At 43.8% G+C, this 18,298-nt stretch overlaps 2 protein-coding genes across 2 annotated transcripts; one reads left to right on the top strand and one right to left on the bottom strand.

The window, feature by feature from the left end:
- The first annotated feature begins 5,353 nt into the window (after positions 1 to 5,353).
- Positions 5,354 to 6,534, top strand: LOC123469836. The gene is made up of 2 exons (XM_045169183.1): positions 5,354 to 6,066; positions 6,402 to 6,534. The coding sequence occupies exons 1-2, from the start codon at positions 5,354 to 5,356 to the stop codon at positions 6,532 to 6,534; spliced, it is 846 nt and encodes a 281-aa protein (XP_045025118.1).
- Positions 6,535 to 10,061: 3,527 nt separating this feature from the next.
- On the bottom strand, positions 10,062 to 11,700 carry LOC116917002. The gene is made up of 6 exons (XM_045169182.1): positions 11,506 to 11,700; positions 11,090 to 11,444; positions 10,874 to 11,017; positions 10,631 to 10,798; positions 10,311 to 10,563; positions 10,062 to 10,265 (listed from the first exon to the last, which is right to left on the bottom strand). The coding sequence occupies exons 1-6, from the start codon at positions 11,546 to 11,548 to the stop codon at positions 10,062 to 10,064; spliced, it is 1,167 nt and encodes a 388-aa protein (XP_045025117.1). The 5' UTR covers positions 11,549 to 11,700.
- Positions 11,701 to 18,298: the final 6,598 nt, after the last annotated feature.

The following is an 18,298-nucleotide window of genomic DNA, read 5'->3' as shown; positions in this document are numbered from 1 at the left end:
TAGGACGATGGACAAAATCAAGCAGTACAAAAACCTCTCCATGACGGCAGAACTGGATAACGACCTTGCAACGGAAACCGAACTCCTCAAGCAACGTTACCAGAAATTCATCAAGGCAAGCGACCAAGTTAGATGGACCTTACAATCCACTAACGCCACTGAGGAGAATATCGAACAAGATTACTCCGCAGTGGCAGAAGTCGAAGAAGACATGAGTGCTGTACTCGCTCTAGCCAAAACAAAAGCGAGGAGTACAAACGGCAACTGGACGCTGAGTTCCAGGACCAGCAAAGAAAAGATGAGCGAAAACAGGAAGAAGATAGAAGCAAGCTGCTACATGATTTGCTCACACAACAACAGCAAGCCTTTGCAGCACAAGTCCTTCAGCAACAACAGGCCTACACGCAACAAATTCAGCAGCTGATAGCTCAAAACCAAGCTACGGCACAAATTGCAGCAGCAGCCGCTCCTGCTCCAGTAGCAGCCATACCTGCACCACAATCAACACGCCTTCCCCAAAAGCAAATCAAACATTTTAAAGGAGATATCCTTGAGTGGACGTCATTCTGGGAGAGCTTTAACGCCTCCATCCACTCGTCCACAATGTCGGACGTTCAAAAATTCACTATCTCAAAGAATATCTCAAGGGGGAAGCATACTTGTGCGTGGAAAACTTGGAACTGACTGCAGCAAACTACAACATCGCCATTGCTGAATTGAAAAGAGTCTATGCCAAACCAAAGGCCCTCATTCAAACCCATCTATGCAAATTTGATAACCTGGCTCCTGTTAAGTCTATGACAGACGTATCGGCTCTTCGAAGACTTCAGCTCACCGTCCAGTCGCACATAAAGGCCTTGGAGACACTCGGGGTACAAAAAGACACCTTTGGAGGACTCCTAGGCACCAAATTAATGAAATTGCTTCCTGCAGAATTGCAGAAAGAATGGTCGAGTTCCGATGCAAACGACATCACCGACATCACAGCCCTGCTGAATTTCATCAGGGAACAAGTCGACGCTGCTAAAAGGTATAGCCGATGGAAATCAGAAACGGTAAAAACACCACAGCAGACGACAACAACCACACCGGCGAAACAGCCACCAGCTGCTACAGCCTCTCAACTGGCGATTGGAGCTAGATCCCAACTAGCTCCACAAACCAGAAGATACTCAAAACAAAGCACACAGCCATCAAATACACCACCAGGACGACAAGACAACTTCATCTTCCGACAATGCACAAGACCGTGCATTTTCTGTGGGGAAATACACTACCCCACGGTTTGTCCAGTAAACCTCAAGGACTAAAAGGCCATCATCGCCAGGCAGAAAAGGTGCGTCAGATGTTTCAGCCCTAATCACGAAACTTCGAACTGCCCCACAAACTACTTATGCAAACACTGCCAGGCGACACACCTCACCGCCCTCTGTGACAAAAAGGTGACAAGATTTGCACACACCGGAAACAATGCCCCAACGAACGTCATGGCATCTGTCTCCAGTGCAAACACCTACGGCGATCTCGTGGTGAAAACGGCAACAGTGATGGTGGTAGGCCCCAATGGTAAAGAAACCAGGGCAATATTAATTATTGATGATGGCAGCCATAGATCCTGGGTCACCAGATCTATTTTGAAATCGCTGAATTTGAAGATAGTGGCCGTGGAAAATATCGGGACGAGAGTCTTCAAACAAAGAAAACCCAATCCAGTAGAGCAAATCAACGCAGTGGAATTGACAGTTCGGGGCACCTGGAAAGGAGCCCCTCTCGTCAAAATAACAGCCCTGGAAACGGACTACATCGGAGACACTGGACCCTACTCCCACACGGCATTCGCAAGACACCTGTGGTTGGAAGACGAAAAAATGACTGACGACAGGTTTGAAACCGACAGCCAAGAAAAAGAAGTCGGCATTTTAATCGGAGTCGACCAAATGTTTGAGATCATCCCTAACGAACCGGCTATCCAAAGTCCGTGCGGCCTTAGAGCATACAACACAAAACTAGGTCGCATGATAGCTGGACCTTCGAAGGAAAAAAGATCGAAAAAAGAAAAGGCAATAATCCAGCAAATGCTACAATGCAGTAGCTTTTCCGATCATCAGACAGTATCATCGTACGCAGCCAGATGTCTCGATTCAGAATTTTATTTTACGAATCCCTCCGAAGATATGGACGTAATGGGAGCCGGCAAGGAGGCCAAAGAATTTTCGCCCGCCCAGCCGAGGCCTATGGAAGAAATTTACAGCCAGGAGCTCAACCATACCTCCAAAAACAAAAAGGAAAAACGGAAAATCGTAAAAGAAGAATTGAAACGGCAAACGGACTTTGACTTATCTCTGTTCTGGAAGCTGGAACACTTTGCCATTCTAGACGATTGTGATGCAGTGGAGCCAGACGATGCTCTCAGCTCCTTTGGCGACAAAATCACCCGTCAAAAAGATGGGCGATACTGCACCCCAATCCCGTGGAAAACGGACAAATGGAGGCTAGAAAAGAATTTCCTGATGGCAAAATGAAGACTGGAGAGTCTATTGAAAAGACTCAAAAGAACACCAGAGCTTCTATCAGCCTACCATAAGGAAATAGACCAGCTTCGCGTCCAAAACTTCGTAGAAGAGGCAGACAAGAACTACGAAGGACTCCACACTTATCTGCCACACCATCCTGTCATCTGACAGGACAAAAAATCCACGAAGATTCGACTGGTATTCGATGGGGCGGCAAAATCGAAGTATGGCCCAAGCCTCAACGATGTCTTGGAAACCGGCCCGAACCTAAACCCCGATCTGCTAGCCGTCTTAATGCGATTCCGTTTGAACCAAATCGCATGGATAGCAGACATCGAAAAAGCCTTTTTAAACATCGCCCTGCATCCTGAAGACGCCGAAGCTGTTAGATTCCTGTGGATCACGGAGCCAGAAACTCCAAATTCGCCTCTAGTGGCATACAAGTGGAAACGAGTCCCATTTGGGCTCAGCTCCAGCCCATTTTTGCTGCGAGCTACCTTAAACAAGCACCTAGACGGCATGGAATCAATCTACTCCACCACAGTAAGACAGCTAAAGGAACAAATTTATGTTGACAACTACCTTGGAGGCGCCGACAACATCTCCACAGCCAAAACCAGGATACAGGAGACAAAATCCATCTTCCAGGAGGCAAAACTCAACATGCGAAGTTGGGTCACCAATGACAAAACAGTTCGCAACTTTCTCAGTGAAAAGGGGCTCATCAACCCCATAGTGAAAATTTTTACTCAGAAACTGGAAGAAGGTCAGCCTAAGGTCCTAGGGATTCGATGGGATACCGAATCCGACACCTTCCAATTCGATCCCGCACCTATCATCGAAGCTGCGACGGAATTGGGAGAACTAGTGACCAAAAGAAATATTTTAAGAATATCGGCAAGAGTATTCGATCCCATTGGGTTTTTAGCACCCACAACGCTTCTGCTGAAAATAATCTACCAGAAACTTTGGGAAGCCGAAATTGACTGGGATGTGGAAGCGCCTCCTGAAATACGGAAGACATGGATAGCAGCCATGACTGGGTTGAACGAGTTTGCCAACTTAAAAATCCCACGTTGGATAGGCTACTCGAAAAGGGTCATAAAAAATACAGAAATTCATGTCTTTGGCGACGCATCCGAGGCCGCTTATGGAGCCGTTGCCTACGCAAGGCTACAAAGCAAAAACGGCGACACAGTCATTCATTTTCTTGCTAGCAAGACAAAAGTGGCGCCTCTCCCAAAGAAAAAGGTCACTTTACCAAGATTGGAGCTATTAAGCTCACTTCTGGCGGCACGATTGGGAGAAAAACTCAAGAACTTTCTCAACATCGAATCGTGGCGAACTATATTCTGGACTGACTCTCTAGTGGCACTTGGCTGGATCCGAGGAGACACCAACAGGTGGAAACCATTCGTCAGGAACCAAGTCGAAGCTATTAAGAAACTTTCTGGCCCAAATTGGTGGCGGCACTGTCCAGGCGTCCAAAATCCTGCGGATCTCGCCTCGCGGGGAGCGCCACCCGTAACGCTGGTACACTCCGACCTATGGTGGAACGGACCATCATCGCTGAAAGAAGACGAAACCAAATGGCCGGATTCAACGCCCGAGGTAGAAGAATCCAGTGTTCATGAAAGAATCGAAGCGGAAGCAAAATCGAAAACCGTCACCATGTCGGTAGCTTCCGTGGAACCAGCCACTTCAGTGGAATGGCATCTGGATCGAATTCCGTCTTGGAATCGACTACTCAGAAGAACTGCTTGGATACTGAGATTCGCCACCAAAAACCGCCCCACAAACGCCACACAAGTGAAGACTCCAATCAAGACAGGAGACGGAAAACAGATAATGGTAGAACACCTAAAAGTAGAGGAACTGACGAAGGCGGAGCTACTTATTTATAGGCAGCTCCAAAAAGAAGCTTTTCCCAAGACGTTTCAGGATCTGCAAGAAGGGCGGCAACCGCACCATAAAGAGAAAATTGCCGCACTTCGACCCGTGTGGGACGCAAGAGACAAGTTGATTAGAATAACAGGAAGAGTAGAGCTAGCGCTAAGAGACAGGGAGATTGAACCCGCCATCTTGCTTCCCACTCAACATCCAGTCGTCAAACTAATCATCCAAGATCGACACGTCTCGCTAAAACACGCTGGAGTTAAAACCACTCTATCGGATCTAAGAGAACGTTTTTGGATCATCAAAGGACGCCAACAGACCAAATCAGTCTGGCACGCCTGCGTCAAGTACCAACGGCTATCTTCACCGCCATTCAGAGAAATAGCTGCACCTCTACCGATTAATCGACTGAAACAAGCGAAAGCCTTCGAAATCACGGGTGTTGATTTCGCAGGGCCGCTGTATTACAAACACCCAACATTGCGTAAGAAATGCAAGCAAACGGATCCTACATCCTCCACGGATCCCTCGTCAACGGATGGTTCGGCTTTGGAGCCTACGGTAGAGCCTCCAGCGATGGAGCCCATTGAAGAGCCTCCAACCACAGAACCAACGGAGGAAAACGAAGAAAACCTCCAATTGGACGAATCCTTAGCCAAAAAGAAAGGCACAATTAAACAGCCAAAGAGCTAGGCCTGCCTATTTACTTGTGCTGTAACGAGAGCCGTCCATCTGGAGCTAACAAAAACGATGTCCGCGCGTGACTTCCTCCTCGCATTTCGAAGATTTTCCGCCAGGAAGGGTAGTGTCTCCATAATGTATTCGGACAATGCCCAAACATTTAGGTGCGTCTCGAAACATTTGAAAGTCTTAAGATCCGACACAGTGATCCACGACAACGCGGAAAACGGCAATGCGGACGGCAAGCGGAATGCAAGACGGCAATGCGGAAAACCGAATGGATTTTCTCGGCCAGCCTAGCCCCATGGTGGGGAGGGTTCTGGGAGCGCATGGTGCGGACGATGAAGGATTTGTTGAGGCGCTCCAATGGTCGTGCATGTCTGGAATACGACGAGCTAGAGGTTAGTCTCATTGAAACCGAAAGCGTGGTGAATGCACGGCCACTCACCTACGTGGCAGAAGGGAGCAACGACCCGCTCCCCATCACCCCGAACCAGTTTCTCAACAATAGGCGTTCGAACTGCACTCCACCGGAGCCAGCCGAAAACCTCATGGCTCCCGACGCAACCAATTTGAAACTGCTGGAAAAGGATCGTCAACGTAGGGAGTATGTCAGCGATATCTGCGAACGATTTGTGACGGACTACTTTCTCCAAATCGACATCTTCCACTGTAAAGGAGGACCCGGCCGCAAGATCCGGGTAGGAGAAGTTGTCACCATTCACGATGACAACACCAAGCGCCTTATGTGGACGATAGGAGTAGTGAAGGAGCTAATCACTAGCAGAGACGGGTTGATCCGTTCGGTTATGGTCAAGACGCCGAACGGGAATCTTATACGTGAGGATCAGCCGGACGACGTCGAAATTCCACCTACGCCAGAGCTGGAATTGGAACCAGAAGAAGCAACTCCACCCGTGGCTGCCTCAGATCCAGTCGAGCAGGAAGAGCCGTGGACCACGGGCTCTGGTGGGGAGTGTGTTGGGAATATATCTCGTTCCCAACATCCGACAACACGAGCTGGAAGACGGACGCGACTTCCATCACGTTTTATTGCGTATGATTTGGGTGGCCCTCGCTAGGAGGCCCCCATGTTACAATTTATTTTGTGTAGCCCCGCCCCTCGGCCTACCGGTCGGAAAATGTACAGGGCAAGGGGCAGTTAGTTACAGAATATACCTCACACCGTCAAGACAGCAGCCAGTGCTCCCGTGTGTTCTTTATTTCATCTTCACATTTTTCTCTTTACTAAGGTAAGATCAGTCACGGGCTGAACTAAAATCTTACAATAAGTGTCAGAAATATGTATAGCACAATGTCTTCGGAAGCTCTTCAACTACTCGTGTACCAGAGAACCAACGGGCTGAGAACCAAAGGCTTGGAGTTAAAATGGTTGTTAACTCTCATTCACCTTACTAATGATGATTGTCCAGCTGAAGAGTAGGTTGTTCCGTTGGTGGAAATCAACACCAACAAATCTGTTACTGACTTCTTAAAAGTAACGAAGATTAACACGTTATGGTACTCTTATTCAAGTGCCTCTTGCTTTGAATTTTTTTATTCATTCCAGATTTCCTGATCGTCTTATTCAAATTAACACGGAAGATGTCATGCAACTATATTCCCGATTTTTTTACTCACATTTCCATCATTTTGTAATAATAAGCAACATTTGCTTATAGTTGTTTATCTGTTCTAAGGTTGCTTATAAACGATAGGGGGTAGGAGAGGGTGTTAAAAAAAAATTTCACGTTATGTCTTAGTGTAATTTTGAATTTTTTCTGTGTTCAAACAACATTCTGTACCACAAAAACAACAGTTTTAAACATAAATTTAACAATAAATTAATTCAATACGTTTTTCTTTTCGTTGTGCGGAAGGCTGTACAACGATCAATATGATGCGCCCACTGCCGGATTGGGACAGTTTGTTGACAAACGTTACAGTCTACCCCTTCATCTGATGACTCGTAAGGGAGTGATGCCTTTAGGGGTACCAACACGACCAGCTTGCCGGACAAGCGCTGCAATAATGATAAATTAATTTTAAGCCACATCAACTAAGGTAAGTACCTACTAAGTTGAAGTTGAATTTTTACCTTGAGCACGGGAGCCGATGGAGTGGAATAATGTTGGATTGTTAAGTTGCGACTCACACCCTGGGCTTTTGTACAAATATAGAAGCGCTTGACCTCTTCTAGGCGAGGGAAAATCCTTTGAATGCAATAATATTTAAACAAAATTAATTTCAAGCAATACAAAAAAATAGTAAATTAATTAACCTTTTAAACACCCGAATAGTAAATTAATATACCTTTCCCTAAGAGATTTTCCTTGGGATAAATTAATATACCTTTCCCTGAGAGATTTTCCTTGGGAAAGATTGAAGGCTATCCCGTGGTTATGGGACCCAAAATGTTTATTGTTTCCCCAGGGGTTCCAGTCGGGTTTTGATTGGTTGTCAATTGGAGGGAATTATCGTGTGTAAACTGGGGAATTTTTCGTTTTTATTTATTTTTTATTCGATTCGCCGTATTAAACTACGTGTCTGGGCAAATTTTCAAGTCTGTTGGTGTTTTTCTTCATTTTATATATTTATTTATTCGGTCAAAATTTAAATTTTTGAGGTTCCCGCCGGTTTGTGATTGGCTGCAAAATTGGGGGGAATTATCGCGTGTAAACTGGGAAACTTTTCGTTTTCATTTATTTCTTATTCGATTCGCCGTATTAAACTACGTGTTTGAGCAGAATTTCAAATCTGTTGGTGTTTGTGTTCATTTTATATATTTATTTATTCGGTCAAAATTCAAATTTTTTAGGTTCCCGCTGGTTTGTGATTGGCTGCAAAATTGGGGGGAATTATCTCGTATAAACTGGGGAACTTTTCGTTTTCATTTATTTCTTATTCGATTCGCCGTATTAAACTGCGTGTCTGAGCAGAATTTCAAATCTGTTGGTGTTTGTGTACATTTTATAACTTTTATTTTGTGTTTGACTGTTTGTTTACAAATATCGTAGGCGGCTGTCGTTTGTCATTTGTTCTGGATGCTGTCATGCAGAGAAAGGTGACTTTTAGATTTCGGATAAATTTTTCTACTAATTTACACTATGATTTTATTTTCCTCGGTAAAATTCTATCATGGACTTTTCTAATATGAAATTGAACTTTGCATGTCATGTAAGTTTATCTTGACCTAGAATTTTATGGTTCGGCCAACGCAGCCCCACATAAATCTCGTAGGCCGACACCCAGTGGCGTTTTTAAACACCCGAAGAACGTGATTTGATGAGCCACCGCTCTTGAATTCCACATCACATCGTAGGTCCAATCCAGCACGCTCCAAACTACCGTTTTGAGTCATCTCAGGAAGTTTCCGGGCATCGGCTTCTGGAACTAAAAAGAGGTCCTTTAGGAAAGTATTTTCCTTTTCTTTTTTTTTCTAAGAAAACGAGATAAAAAATAAAATTATTTTCAGTGCGGTAATTTTATAATATGAACCATAAATAAATTTACCTTTTTTTTGTTTATTGAAGATTGCGGACTTTGATGTCCTCATTAAAGCGTCTAATTCGCTTTTTACACAAGAATGTCTCTTTTTTTTAAAGGCTTTTCTCTTCTTCTTGAATTTTTCTTCTTCTGACGAACTGTCCGATGCACTGCTTTCCGATGATGAAGAAGTTTCACTGGAGCTAGACGTGGCTCTCTTGCTCCTTTTTATTTTTGTTATTTTTTATTTATTTTTCTGGATTTTTTTGATTTTTTCACTAGTGTAAGTATCGCTAGATGAAGCTTCGGATGTCGGTACTTCAGTTACTGCATCATACAGACTCATGGCACCGCTTCCACCAGGTAGTTCTGCTGAACGTGAAGTCGATGGCTGTGGTTGAGTGGTAACAGCAGAATGTGGAAAATTGAGAAGTAGGGCCATCAAATCGTGATCGGTTTGAAGATCGTCATTCAAAGAGATTTGCCCAGCACTAACCGGAGTGAATCTGCGACACTGAGGACACTTAATGTGGTTTTCATAGACCAGATTCTAAATGGCAAAAAAATATACATGAGTGCAATCATCGGAAATCACAGGCATAATCATCACATTAGGTTTTATACGTTGAATGCACGTGTGCGCAGGCAAAAAAAACAATACAAAAGAGAGTGACTTACAACGCAACACTCCAGACAATATCGATGGTGGCAGTTAAGAAATTTTGGGGGACGTTCGTCAGACTCGTAGCTATTATGGCACACCGAACACATGCCGATTACAGTTACAACACTATTGGAGAACGGCATTTTTGTTGAACTTCAGAGTTCCAACCATAAGAGACTGATGGTGATTTGCAGTGTTGCTGCAATTTATACTTTCGAACAACTGGGAAAAGTCCTTGAAACATTTGGGAGGGGGGTTGAACTAGGGTAGCATACTAACCTTTTCCCCAACCGCTAGTAAAGGTCATGTAACTCTTTTCGCCGAAGTAAGGTCAAAGTAGGTAGATAAGACTACCCCCGGTTGTACAGGAAAAGGTGTAACATTTTCGACAGACTAACAACAAAAAACCGTAAACAAACTTAATTTTACTTTCTCCCCCTATGGTAAGAAAACTTCTTATTTTCATCTTGACAGCGAATCTTTTTGATCATATTGAAAGAAAAAACAGCTCAAATGACAGAAACACACAAGAAGAAACCTATCATAAGGATACGATTAATGTCCATAACGGAAAGTATGCAGTGTAGCCGATTCCAGTGCATTTCGCACTTTACTTTATGTCCGGAAAAGCTGAAGGAAACAGTTTTAGTTCGTAAATTTTTTTAATGTTTTAATATTTTGAATTTTTTGCAGGTAAGAATACTGCAATTTTCTGCAGGACAAGTCAGTAAGAGCGTTATCTAAAAGGATAAGGTAAGGGAAAGGAAAATTTTTGCATTCAAAGTTCTGTATTTGTTTTTGAAAATAGACGGACTAAACAATTATGCAGTCAAGCTAGAAAGTACTTCTTCACGAAGTCTGAGGTATCTTTTCTTGGGGATTTGAAGTCTACAAAGAAGATGGCCGTATTTTCGTTTTAGGCGTCGTTCGACTCGTTCGTCAATATGTATTCTGATTTCCGGAACCTCCACTGCTTCGGTATCGATGGACACGTCTTCCTCGATATATTGTTCAAAGTCTATATTCTTTTGGATTAAATGAAAAATATTATTAAAATAATCAAACTTAACATTTAAACTAATCATCTGTTCTAACTCCTTAAACAGTTTATTTTCCGCAGCTGCTCTTCTCTTTAAAGATGTGAGTCCCCTTAGAAATAGACGAATGGGAGACATGGAGGACGGTGCCATGCGGATGGTATGAAGATTCCATGAGTCAATAAATTCTTCTATATGTTGCTGCATAATTGGTAGAAATACTAAATGAAGGCAATAAAGATCCACTTCAGAGAACCGATCCAAGACTCGTTCTCGCTCCAATTTTCTATAAAAAAATAAATTAATAAACGTGATTATGAGATTCTAAACTAGATAGAATTAACGTTGCTTACGTAAATAATTCGTAGAAGATGGAAGTGCAGGAGTTCCACACGTCCTGCCATAGTCGTTCAATTCTTTGATTGTGGACCGACCGACCAGTCATGAAGCTACCGCGGTTTAATCCACGGTGAGTAAGCATGAATTTGCCGACAAGATAATTCTCCCCACCATGATCAGACCTAAATAGAATGCCATTGATGTTAGAAATAACTTTTCTTTTAATAATTTCTTATGTTAGAAATAAGCTATAACACCTGACGCGACTGGGAACACCATACTTTCTTATTCCTTCTAAAAAACCTTCCAAGACAGTCCGTGATTTATTATTATTTGCCACCTTCAAAAAGAATATGAGGCGTGAAAAGCCATCTATTCCACCGTGGAAAACGAAACGCCACCTAGAAAATAAGCAAACGCGAATAATTTAAAATTACCTGTCAACAGAAAATAAATACACAATTCTTTCCTACCCAATTAAATTGTGGTTTCCATCAAAATGGATAACAGATAGTGGGGCACGGACTCTATATTCCCTTCTTTTCAGCCTTCTATTCATTTGCCTTGATCCAAAAATAAGATTCATGGCCTCCCTTACTCTGGCTCTTTGCAATCGATGACCCATGGCATGAAGTCGATTCACAACCATTTTAACTCCAAGCCTTTGGTTCTCAGTGCAGATCTGGTACACGAGTAGTTGAAGAGCTTCCGAAGACATTGTGCTATACATATTTCTGACACTTATATGCTTTCTTGCCATAAATTTCCAAAGCCTCTTGTAGGGCATATTAACTTCATCTGCGATTTCTCGAACCAGGAAACCGAGATCTAAATAAATAAAATATTAACAAGAAAAACTATGCAGATTCATAACAATGTGTGAACATACTTAAATACCTGTGGACCTGAGACTCTAATTTAGCGTCGTCCATTTCAACGGCGAGATAAACTGGTATGTTTTTGCAACAAGCGAACAGTATTGAAAACCAGTAATTGTTGAATGTTTAGAAAACCAAAACAAATTTACAATCACAGACACATTCACATGGAGTTGTCACTGGCACGATAAAATCGGTATTAATGGTTGGAAATGGTTATAGGATCGATAGTGATTCAGCTCCTCCTCCTTTGGGTGGGATTATAAAAAGGTGCGTATCATGGCCGCTAAATGGCGTTCGTGGATGGTGATAATTTTCTGCGAAAAAAAATAAATGGCCCTAACCGAGGTGCTGAAATTTTAGGGGGTAATTTGGCGTTCCGTAGCGTTGAGGCCAACACCCAGTCGTATGGGTAAATCACGCGACTCCGTTGGAAGTAAAGAGCACAGGTAACACTTCCTTGTCGCTCCATCCAGATACATGCTGAAATTCGCCCGTAGCTCCGTATCGCCCCAATGATTGTACGCTCCCGTTGACTCGTAACGCTCAAGCCAGTCGAAGGCGTCATCTTCCGGCGTTGCCTTAAAGTCCTTGGGACTCAAAAACTTTATCTGGGGAGGCATAATGCCAGTACCTGAATCACTATCGGTATATGCAAATAACTGCTCCCCGTCAGTGCTGTCCACGTTTTCCTCTTCTTCATTTTCGTCGCTACTTTCGTGTGCGTCGTCAATACTCCCTTCTACGTCTGATTCTTCAAGATCGTTCGTAGTAATTTCCAACTCGGCTCCTTCGCTTTTTTCGCTACTGTCTTGTGCTGCCTCAATACAATTTTCTACGTTAGATTCTTCAAGATCTTTCGCAGTACTCTCCAACCTTTTTTCAGCCTGGATTAACCGCTGCCCACTTCCCATTACGCCCTCTGTGCTGTCCGACTCAACAGTTATTACTTCCAGCTGCTGTTCCGGTACCGGGCGCGTAGAGAGAGGCAAAGGGTGTAAACGTCTGCTCGGATCCCTTGGACAACTAAGCCAACGTGGATTCGATGACTTTCTCATTTACCTCCGTCAAAAAAATCATTAATGTCTTGCTGCATTACAAAACCTCAAAATCTTGTCACGATAATAAATGATTTCCTTGAGAGAAAGCTAATAGAAACCAAATAGTCCTACCCACTGTCAGCCAAAAACGTGGCTCCGTATCCAACAATTTAAGATTTGGCACAACCCGTTGAAAAACCGCTTGTGGTAGAGCCCATAAACGATTTTCGCCTCTGATAATGAATAATACCATAAGATAAACTTCCTTGCCTTGTCTCCTTAGTAATGCTGCATCTCCACCATTTGTTACCTTCTGGGGTGATGTGTAACACGAGTGTATTAGGACGTCCAGACTTTAGGACGTCAAGTAAGAAGGTAAATTCAAGAGACACTACATCGCCTATTTATAGTAGGCGAACAGCAAGGTTGAATCATCGAGTGCTTTCGCCTGTTTCTACGAACAACCGAGATAACCCTTATGACTTATTACTGAGCAAGGCCGGTTGTACGAGTACATCCGCCCTTGCTTGTTTCTACGAAAAAAGAAGATACACTTAACCATTTACTACAAAGCAAGGCCGAACGTTTGAGTACATTCGCCCTTGCTGGTTTCCCCGAAGCGTTAGAGAAGGTGTAAACGTCCTGTGTTGCTAACGCAACATTCAGACAAAGCAAGGTCGAATGTACTCGTCCATTCGCCCTTGCTTGTTTCCAAGAAGGAGATAAGTGCGGGGTGTGTCTCACGCGTATGTCACGTGATCTCCACGTGACAATATTTTTACAGAGATAGATACAAATTATCAAGAGCTATCCATTTCGTAAATTTTTATAAATTTTTAACGAATTGTTTTCCCGATTATGATTTTTATTGGGACAGAAAATTCCCTGCGGCCCGTCAAACCACACCGACCTAAAAATAAAATAGCTTATTGGTTTACTAATCAATTAGATCCTTTTAAAGGGATAATTTAACTGAAATGGATATTCCTTGACGAGGGTTATCCATGCCAGGCCAATGAGAGTAAGACTGCGAGTGATACAAGATTACTTGGCGACTATATATGAGGAAAACTCTGACGTCATACGTCCGGTTGTACTGAACATCAGCCGGATCGTATAACGTGGTCATTGTTCATTGACCACATGACATCCCCCTCTCTAGCTGCATTCGTCGTCAAATGCATTTCCCAAACAAAAAAAACAAAAACAAAAACAAAAACAAAAAGACCCAAACTCAATTGACGTATATAAGTCTTGCTAAATAGCAGTTGACAATTGACCAAAACTTTAAAGTTTGAAAACGCTAGAATATCGCTATATGAAAAATTAAAGGAAAATGAAGGAGCGTTTCTGTTAGGCCTGGTTCTCCGAAATCACTTCTTCTCCGCTTCTCTACTCCCCCTGTCTCCATTCCTGTCGTGAGGCAGTCACTGACGCGTTCCTCATTGCGACGGCCCCCAATAGTCCTTCTATCATTTTCTCAAACTGGTCCAATCGCTTCCTTTCTGTTGGCGTTGCCACCTTCCCAACCCCACCACTCCCATCGCCCTTTCTTCTTACCGTGTTCGGGAGGTCATTTCCTGATACCACTTGATTTCTTCTAGATATTCATCACAAGAGTTGGGTTTCAAACTCGCTATGAGGGGGAGCAGCTTATAACTTTTTACAACCTGAAAACAAACTATATGACCCACTAATTTACTTGTCATGGCAAAAAATTACTACTTATTATTTGAGACGTGATCGTCTGCTACAGCTACTGATCACGTACTTTTCTGCTTCTTGATTTTGTTTTCAAACAGTCATTCTATAGTACAACTACCAGCCACATTGATACCTCGATAGAACTGGAATTCACCGGTGCATCTGTTTTGCACAGAAAGTATATATTTTTTCACCTTGGAATTTGTTAATCCCATCCGGTCTCTCGTTAGCTGGCCTAAAAGGACTGACAGTGCCAGTGGCACCGACTTGCGGTCCTTTGGGACAACCCCGACATCAATAACGTCAATTAGCTGAAAAGGCTGCAGTACTTCTTTTAAACCTAGCAAGAAGAACTCGCTGTATTGCACGGTGCCTTGCTTCCACAAAAACCGCCCAGGAATTCTGACAAGAGGAGTAACTCACAAACTGAGTTTTTTACGCCTGTCAACGGCAGCAAAAGGCCCCGTGAAACACTGTCAGCTCCTACCAGCCCAACTACACTGAAATAGCTACCATAAAAAAACAAAAGTACGAGTATGCTGCCCTTTTAGCTGATTCAAGTCTTTCCCAGATGGAGTCACTGGGCAGAGAAGAACTGCTTGACAAAAAAAAAAAAAGAAAAATTAACTACGTCCATCAACAAAACGACCAGGTTATGAAGTTACAAGAGGAGGTTGTCCAGCTGAAATCTGAGATCGTCAGCATCAAGGTGGCCTTCACAGACACTGCTATCAATAATTTCAACACGCACGTCGCAATCAGTAATACCAGTTACCCTGCCAAGCTGGACCTTTCCACTAACCGTTTCTACGCCCAAACTGCCAGAGGTCCACCGCTGTCGGAAGTGTTCAGGTTAGCATTGTACGAGGGACTGTTCGTGTCTCGAGGGTGCGAAAAAGTGCTATAACTGCTCTGGTGGTCATCATGCTGGTGACAGACTCTGTCCCATACAGATGAAGGCAGTAGCCCGTTATCGAGCCACGCTAGATAGACGTTAATTTGGATGGTTGGTCCCCTCTACAACCCAATTGACTACCCAGTAACATCCAAAAATCTAAAATATTTTACAAGTCAACCTACGCCACTCTAAGCTAGCGTCAGCCTCATTGCCGGTGGTCATATTAGAAAATGATGTTGATGTTATTATTTTAGAAGAGCCTTACGCAAAATTTACCTGCTCGCCAGCACTTGCGGATGTTCCCCCTGGGTATGTCGTTTTCCATACACTCAACTACGAGCATGCATACGGTGCGGCCATTATGGTCAAACTATCACTTGCATCAGCGGACGCGCAGTCAACCGCCTCGTCTTGCAACCATCTAGCTGGTGTTGATCTCTCCTTACCAGTGAGAACTTTTCGTTTTCTCTCGATCTACACCAGTCCTGCTACAGAAAACAATGTCTCAACGTTCTTGTTAGAGGTCTCGCCACTTCTCACCTCCCACACGATCATTGCAATCGATTCAAATGCAAAAAGCAAACTGTGTAACAGCTCGTACACAGACGGGAAAGGGTTGTCTTTAGAGTCCCTTTTCATAGAGAATAAACTAAAAATTGTCAATCGCAAACTTAATGACCTAGACTTTAGGCCGGGAGGTACGTCTTTCCTTGACATCACGCTCGTCATTGACAACTTGTCAGTCCCTCGCTGGTTCTTTCCCACTCTTCCGTCACTTTCCGATCACCCATACATTTTTTTTGAAATCGCACGTAACGCCAAAAGTAGCACCAACAACTCACGGGAAACTACCTTTTCCGCCAAAGTTCCCCATATTTCGCGTATTGATCTGAGTTGTTTTCGCCCCGCTCTCGAACTTAACCTAGGGTCGTTGCACCTAACTCCATTTTCTGGGTCGGCTTAAGTCGAAATTTTTGTAAACAGTCTGGCCAAGGTCATCGTAAACTCTGCCAGAAAGTCCCTGAGGCGCAATATTTTCGTATCAACGCGTAAAATGCCATGGTGGAGCAAGGAGTTATGTGCACTACGTAACCAGACAAAGAAAGCTTACAAGCTCTTGTCGTGCCTAAATACCCAACCAATCAGGGATTTATACACGACCTCCAAATCAAAGTAGCAAAGAGAACTACGGAAAGCGAAAACATCAACCTGGCAGCACCTTTGCAACTCGTCCCCAACTGGCAAAGAGCTCTTTTTGGCCTTAGATGTTTTATCAGGTAAAGATGCGAACGTAAGCTTACCCTCCACAATCTTTATTGATAGTACCACAGTCTCAGAACCGTCCTCTGTACTGTCTCACTGTGCGGCCCACTTTTTGCCGAGGGAGCCACCGTCTAGCCAAGCACATCCCGCTATGTCGAGCGAGGCTGATTGGCAAATTGCTGTTCCATCCTCCGCACCAAGGCCATCAGTTTTGGACTGGGAACTCCAGGCGGCCGCCGACTCTTTGAATACTAAATTGGCCCCAGGTGAGGATTGTGTAACTGCATCCATTGTTCAAAGCTGCTACCCTCTTATCAAAATGCACCTACTCGCTATTTTTTACGCATGCTTCAAGTTAGAGTACTTTCCGAATTGCTGGAAAATAGCAAAAGTCGTCATTATTGGCAAGCCAAACAAAACATCATACGAATGTCTCAGTAGCTTCCGCCCAATCAGCATTGTGAACACTTTTGCAAAAATTCTGGAAAAAATATTGTTGTGTCGGCTGCAGTGGTACACGAGAGCATATGAGTGGTTTAGTACGAATCAACATGGTTTTAGAGACGGAATGTCGACTGAGAGGGCTGGGCAGGCACTAGTGTGCTTCATTGAAACAAGTTTTCAGCGGAAACACATGGTTGCCAGCGCTTTTCTCTACATCAAAAGCGCTTTCGACGCTGCTTGGCACCTAGTTATTCTTACCAAACTTATTAACCGTGATTGCCCAATGTACTTAGTTCGTGTGATTTCTTGCTTTCTCGGTGATTGCACTGCTGTCTTGTCCCACAATGGTGCTAAGCTTTCGCATACGATCAACTTAGGGTGTCCACAGGGGAGGTGTTCTCTCTCCATTTCTCTGGTCAGTTTTAATTGATGACATTCTGCGTCTGTCTTTTCCATTCCCGAGCTTTATTCTGGGGTATGCAGACGATCTCAAAATCGTCATCTCCCACAAAGATCCTGTACTAGCCACCCAGAACCTCCAACTTGTGTGCGACAGCGTCTCTTCCTGCTGTTCGGAAACGAAACTTAGCCTGAATGGACAAAGGTCTGTTTTCATGGTGTTTCAGCGGAGAATTGTCGATGTGTCCAGTCTCAGGTTTGTAGTCAGCAGCACTGAGGTCTCTCCTTCAAAGGAAACTCAAGTCCTGGGCTTTTTTTTACCCCCGTCTTCGTTGGCTGTCGCATTTTTAACACAAAGTGACAGCAGCCAAAGGAGCGTTTTTTGCAATTTTGAAGTGTCTTCGCAACACTTGGGGTGCTGACCGATCTCGCATTCATTATCTCTACCGTACGTCCGTTGAGCCTATTCTTTTGTATGGGTGTACGCTATAAGCTCCGTTACTATTTACCAAAACTGGCGTTAAAAAAGTTAGAGCTATTCAACGGACCTTTGCCATTTCGATAACCAAACCATTGAAAACCGTATCCACCGAGGCGTTATGGTACTTGCAAACTTGCGCCCACTAGACTATGGCGTAGGACGTGTAGCCAAAATTGCTGCCATCAGATATCGAACTAGGTACATAGGACCGTTTTCACAATCGACAATCAAATGGCTCGGTACAACATTCAAGGACATTGGTAGCATGGATAAATTTGAGCGTAATGAACTGTCAACATCGTCTAAGATTCCCCCGTGGTTGATGGTTTTCAATCGCACATTGCTTGTGAAGATATCTCCTTGTGCCCCGCAGTGCCTATGACATTTCGTCTCTACGTCGGTCTCACATGTGTTGCAGACAGTTACGGCTTCTGTGTCCTTTCAGCAGACCAATCCGGCATCAAAGACCTAGATAATGCTACACTCCCCTCGTCCGTCCAATTACCTCAAGCTGGCCAAATAGCTGTCTGCGCTAAAAGCTACCTTAACGAAAGCCCTCTTCGACTAAAAGAGTT

Source organism: Daphnia magna, linkage group LG2 (genome assembly GCF_020631705.1).
Source record: "Daphnia magna isolate NIES linkage group LG2, ASM2063170v1.1, whole genome shotgun sequence".
In the NCBI taxonomy this organism is placed as follows: Eukaryota; Metazoa; Arthropoda; class Branchiopoda; order Diplostraca; family Daphniidae; genus Daphnia; species Daphnia magna.
This window is presented reverse-complemented; position numbering and strand designations above follow the sequence as displayed.

Excerpts from the sequence above, each read along its gene's own strand:
- LOC123469836 (XM_045169183.1), top strand. The coding sequence starts at position 5,354 with ATGCGGAAAACCGAATGGATTTTCTCGGCCAGCCTAGCCCCATGGTGG. Across the intron at positions 6,067-6,401 it reads ACCACGGGCTCTGGTGGGGA|CACAATGTCTTCGGAAGCTC; the intron begins GTGTGTTGGGAA and ends AAATATGTATAG.
- LOC116917002 (XM_045169182.1), bottom strand. The coding sequence starts at position 11,548 with ATGGACGACGCTAAATTAGAGTCTCAGGTCCACAGGTATTTAA. Across the intron at positions 11,445-11,505 it reads TCAGGTCCACAGGTATTTAA|ATCTCGGTTTCCTGGTTCGA; the intron begins GTATGTTCACAC and ends TTATTTATTTAG. Across the intron at positions 10,564-10,630 it reads ATCTTCTACGAATTATTTAC|AAAATTGGAGCGAGAACGAG; the intron begins GTAAGCAACGTT and ends ATTTTTTTATAG.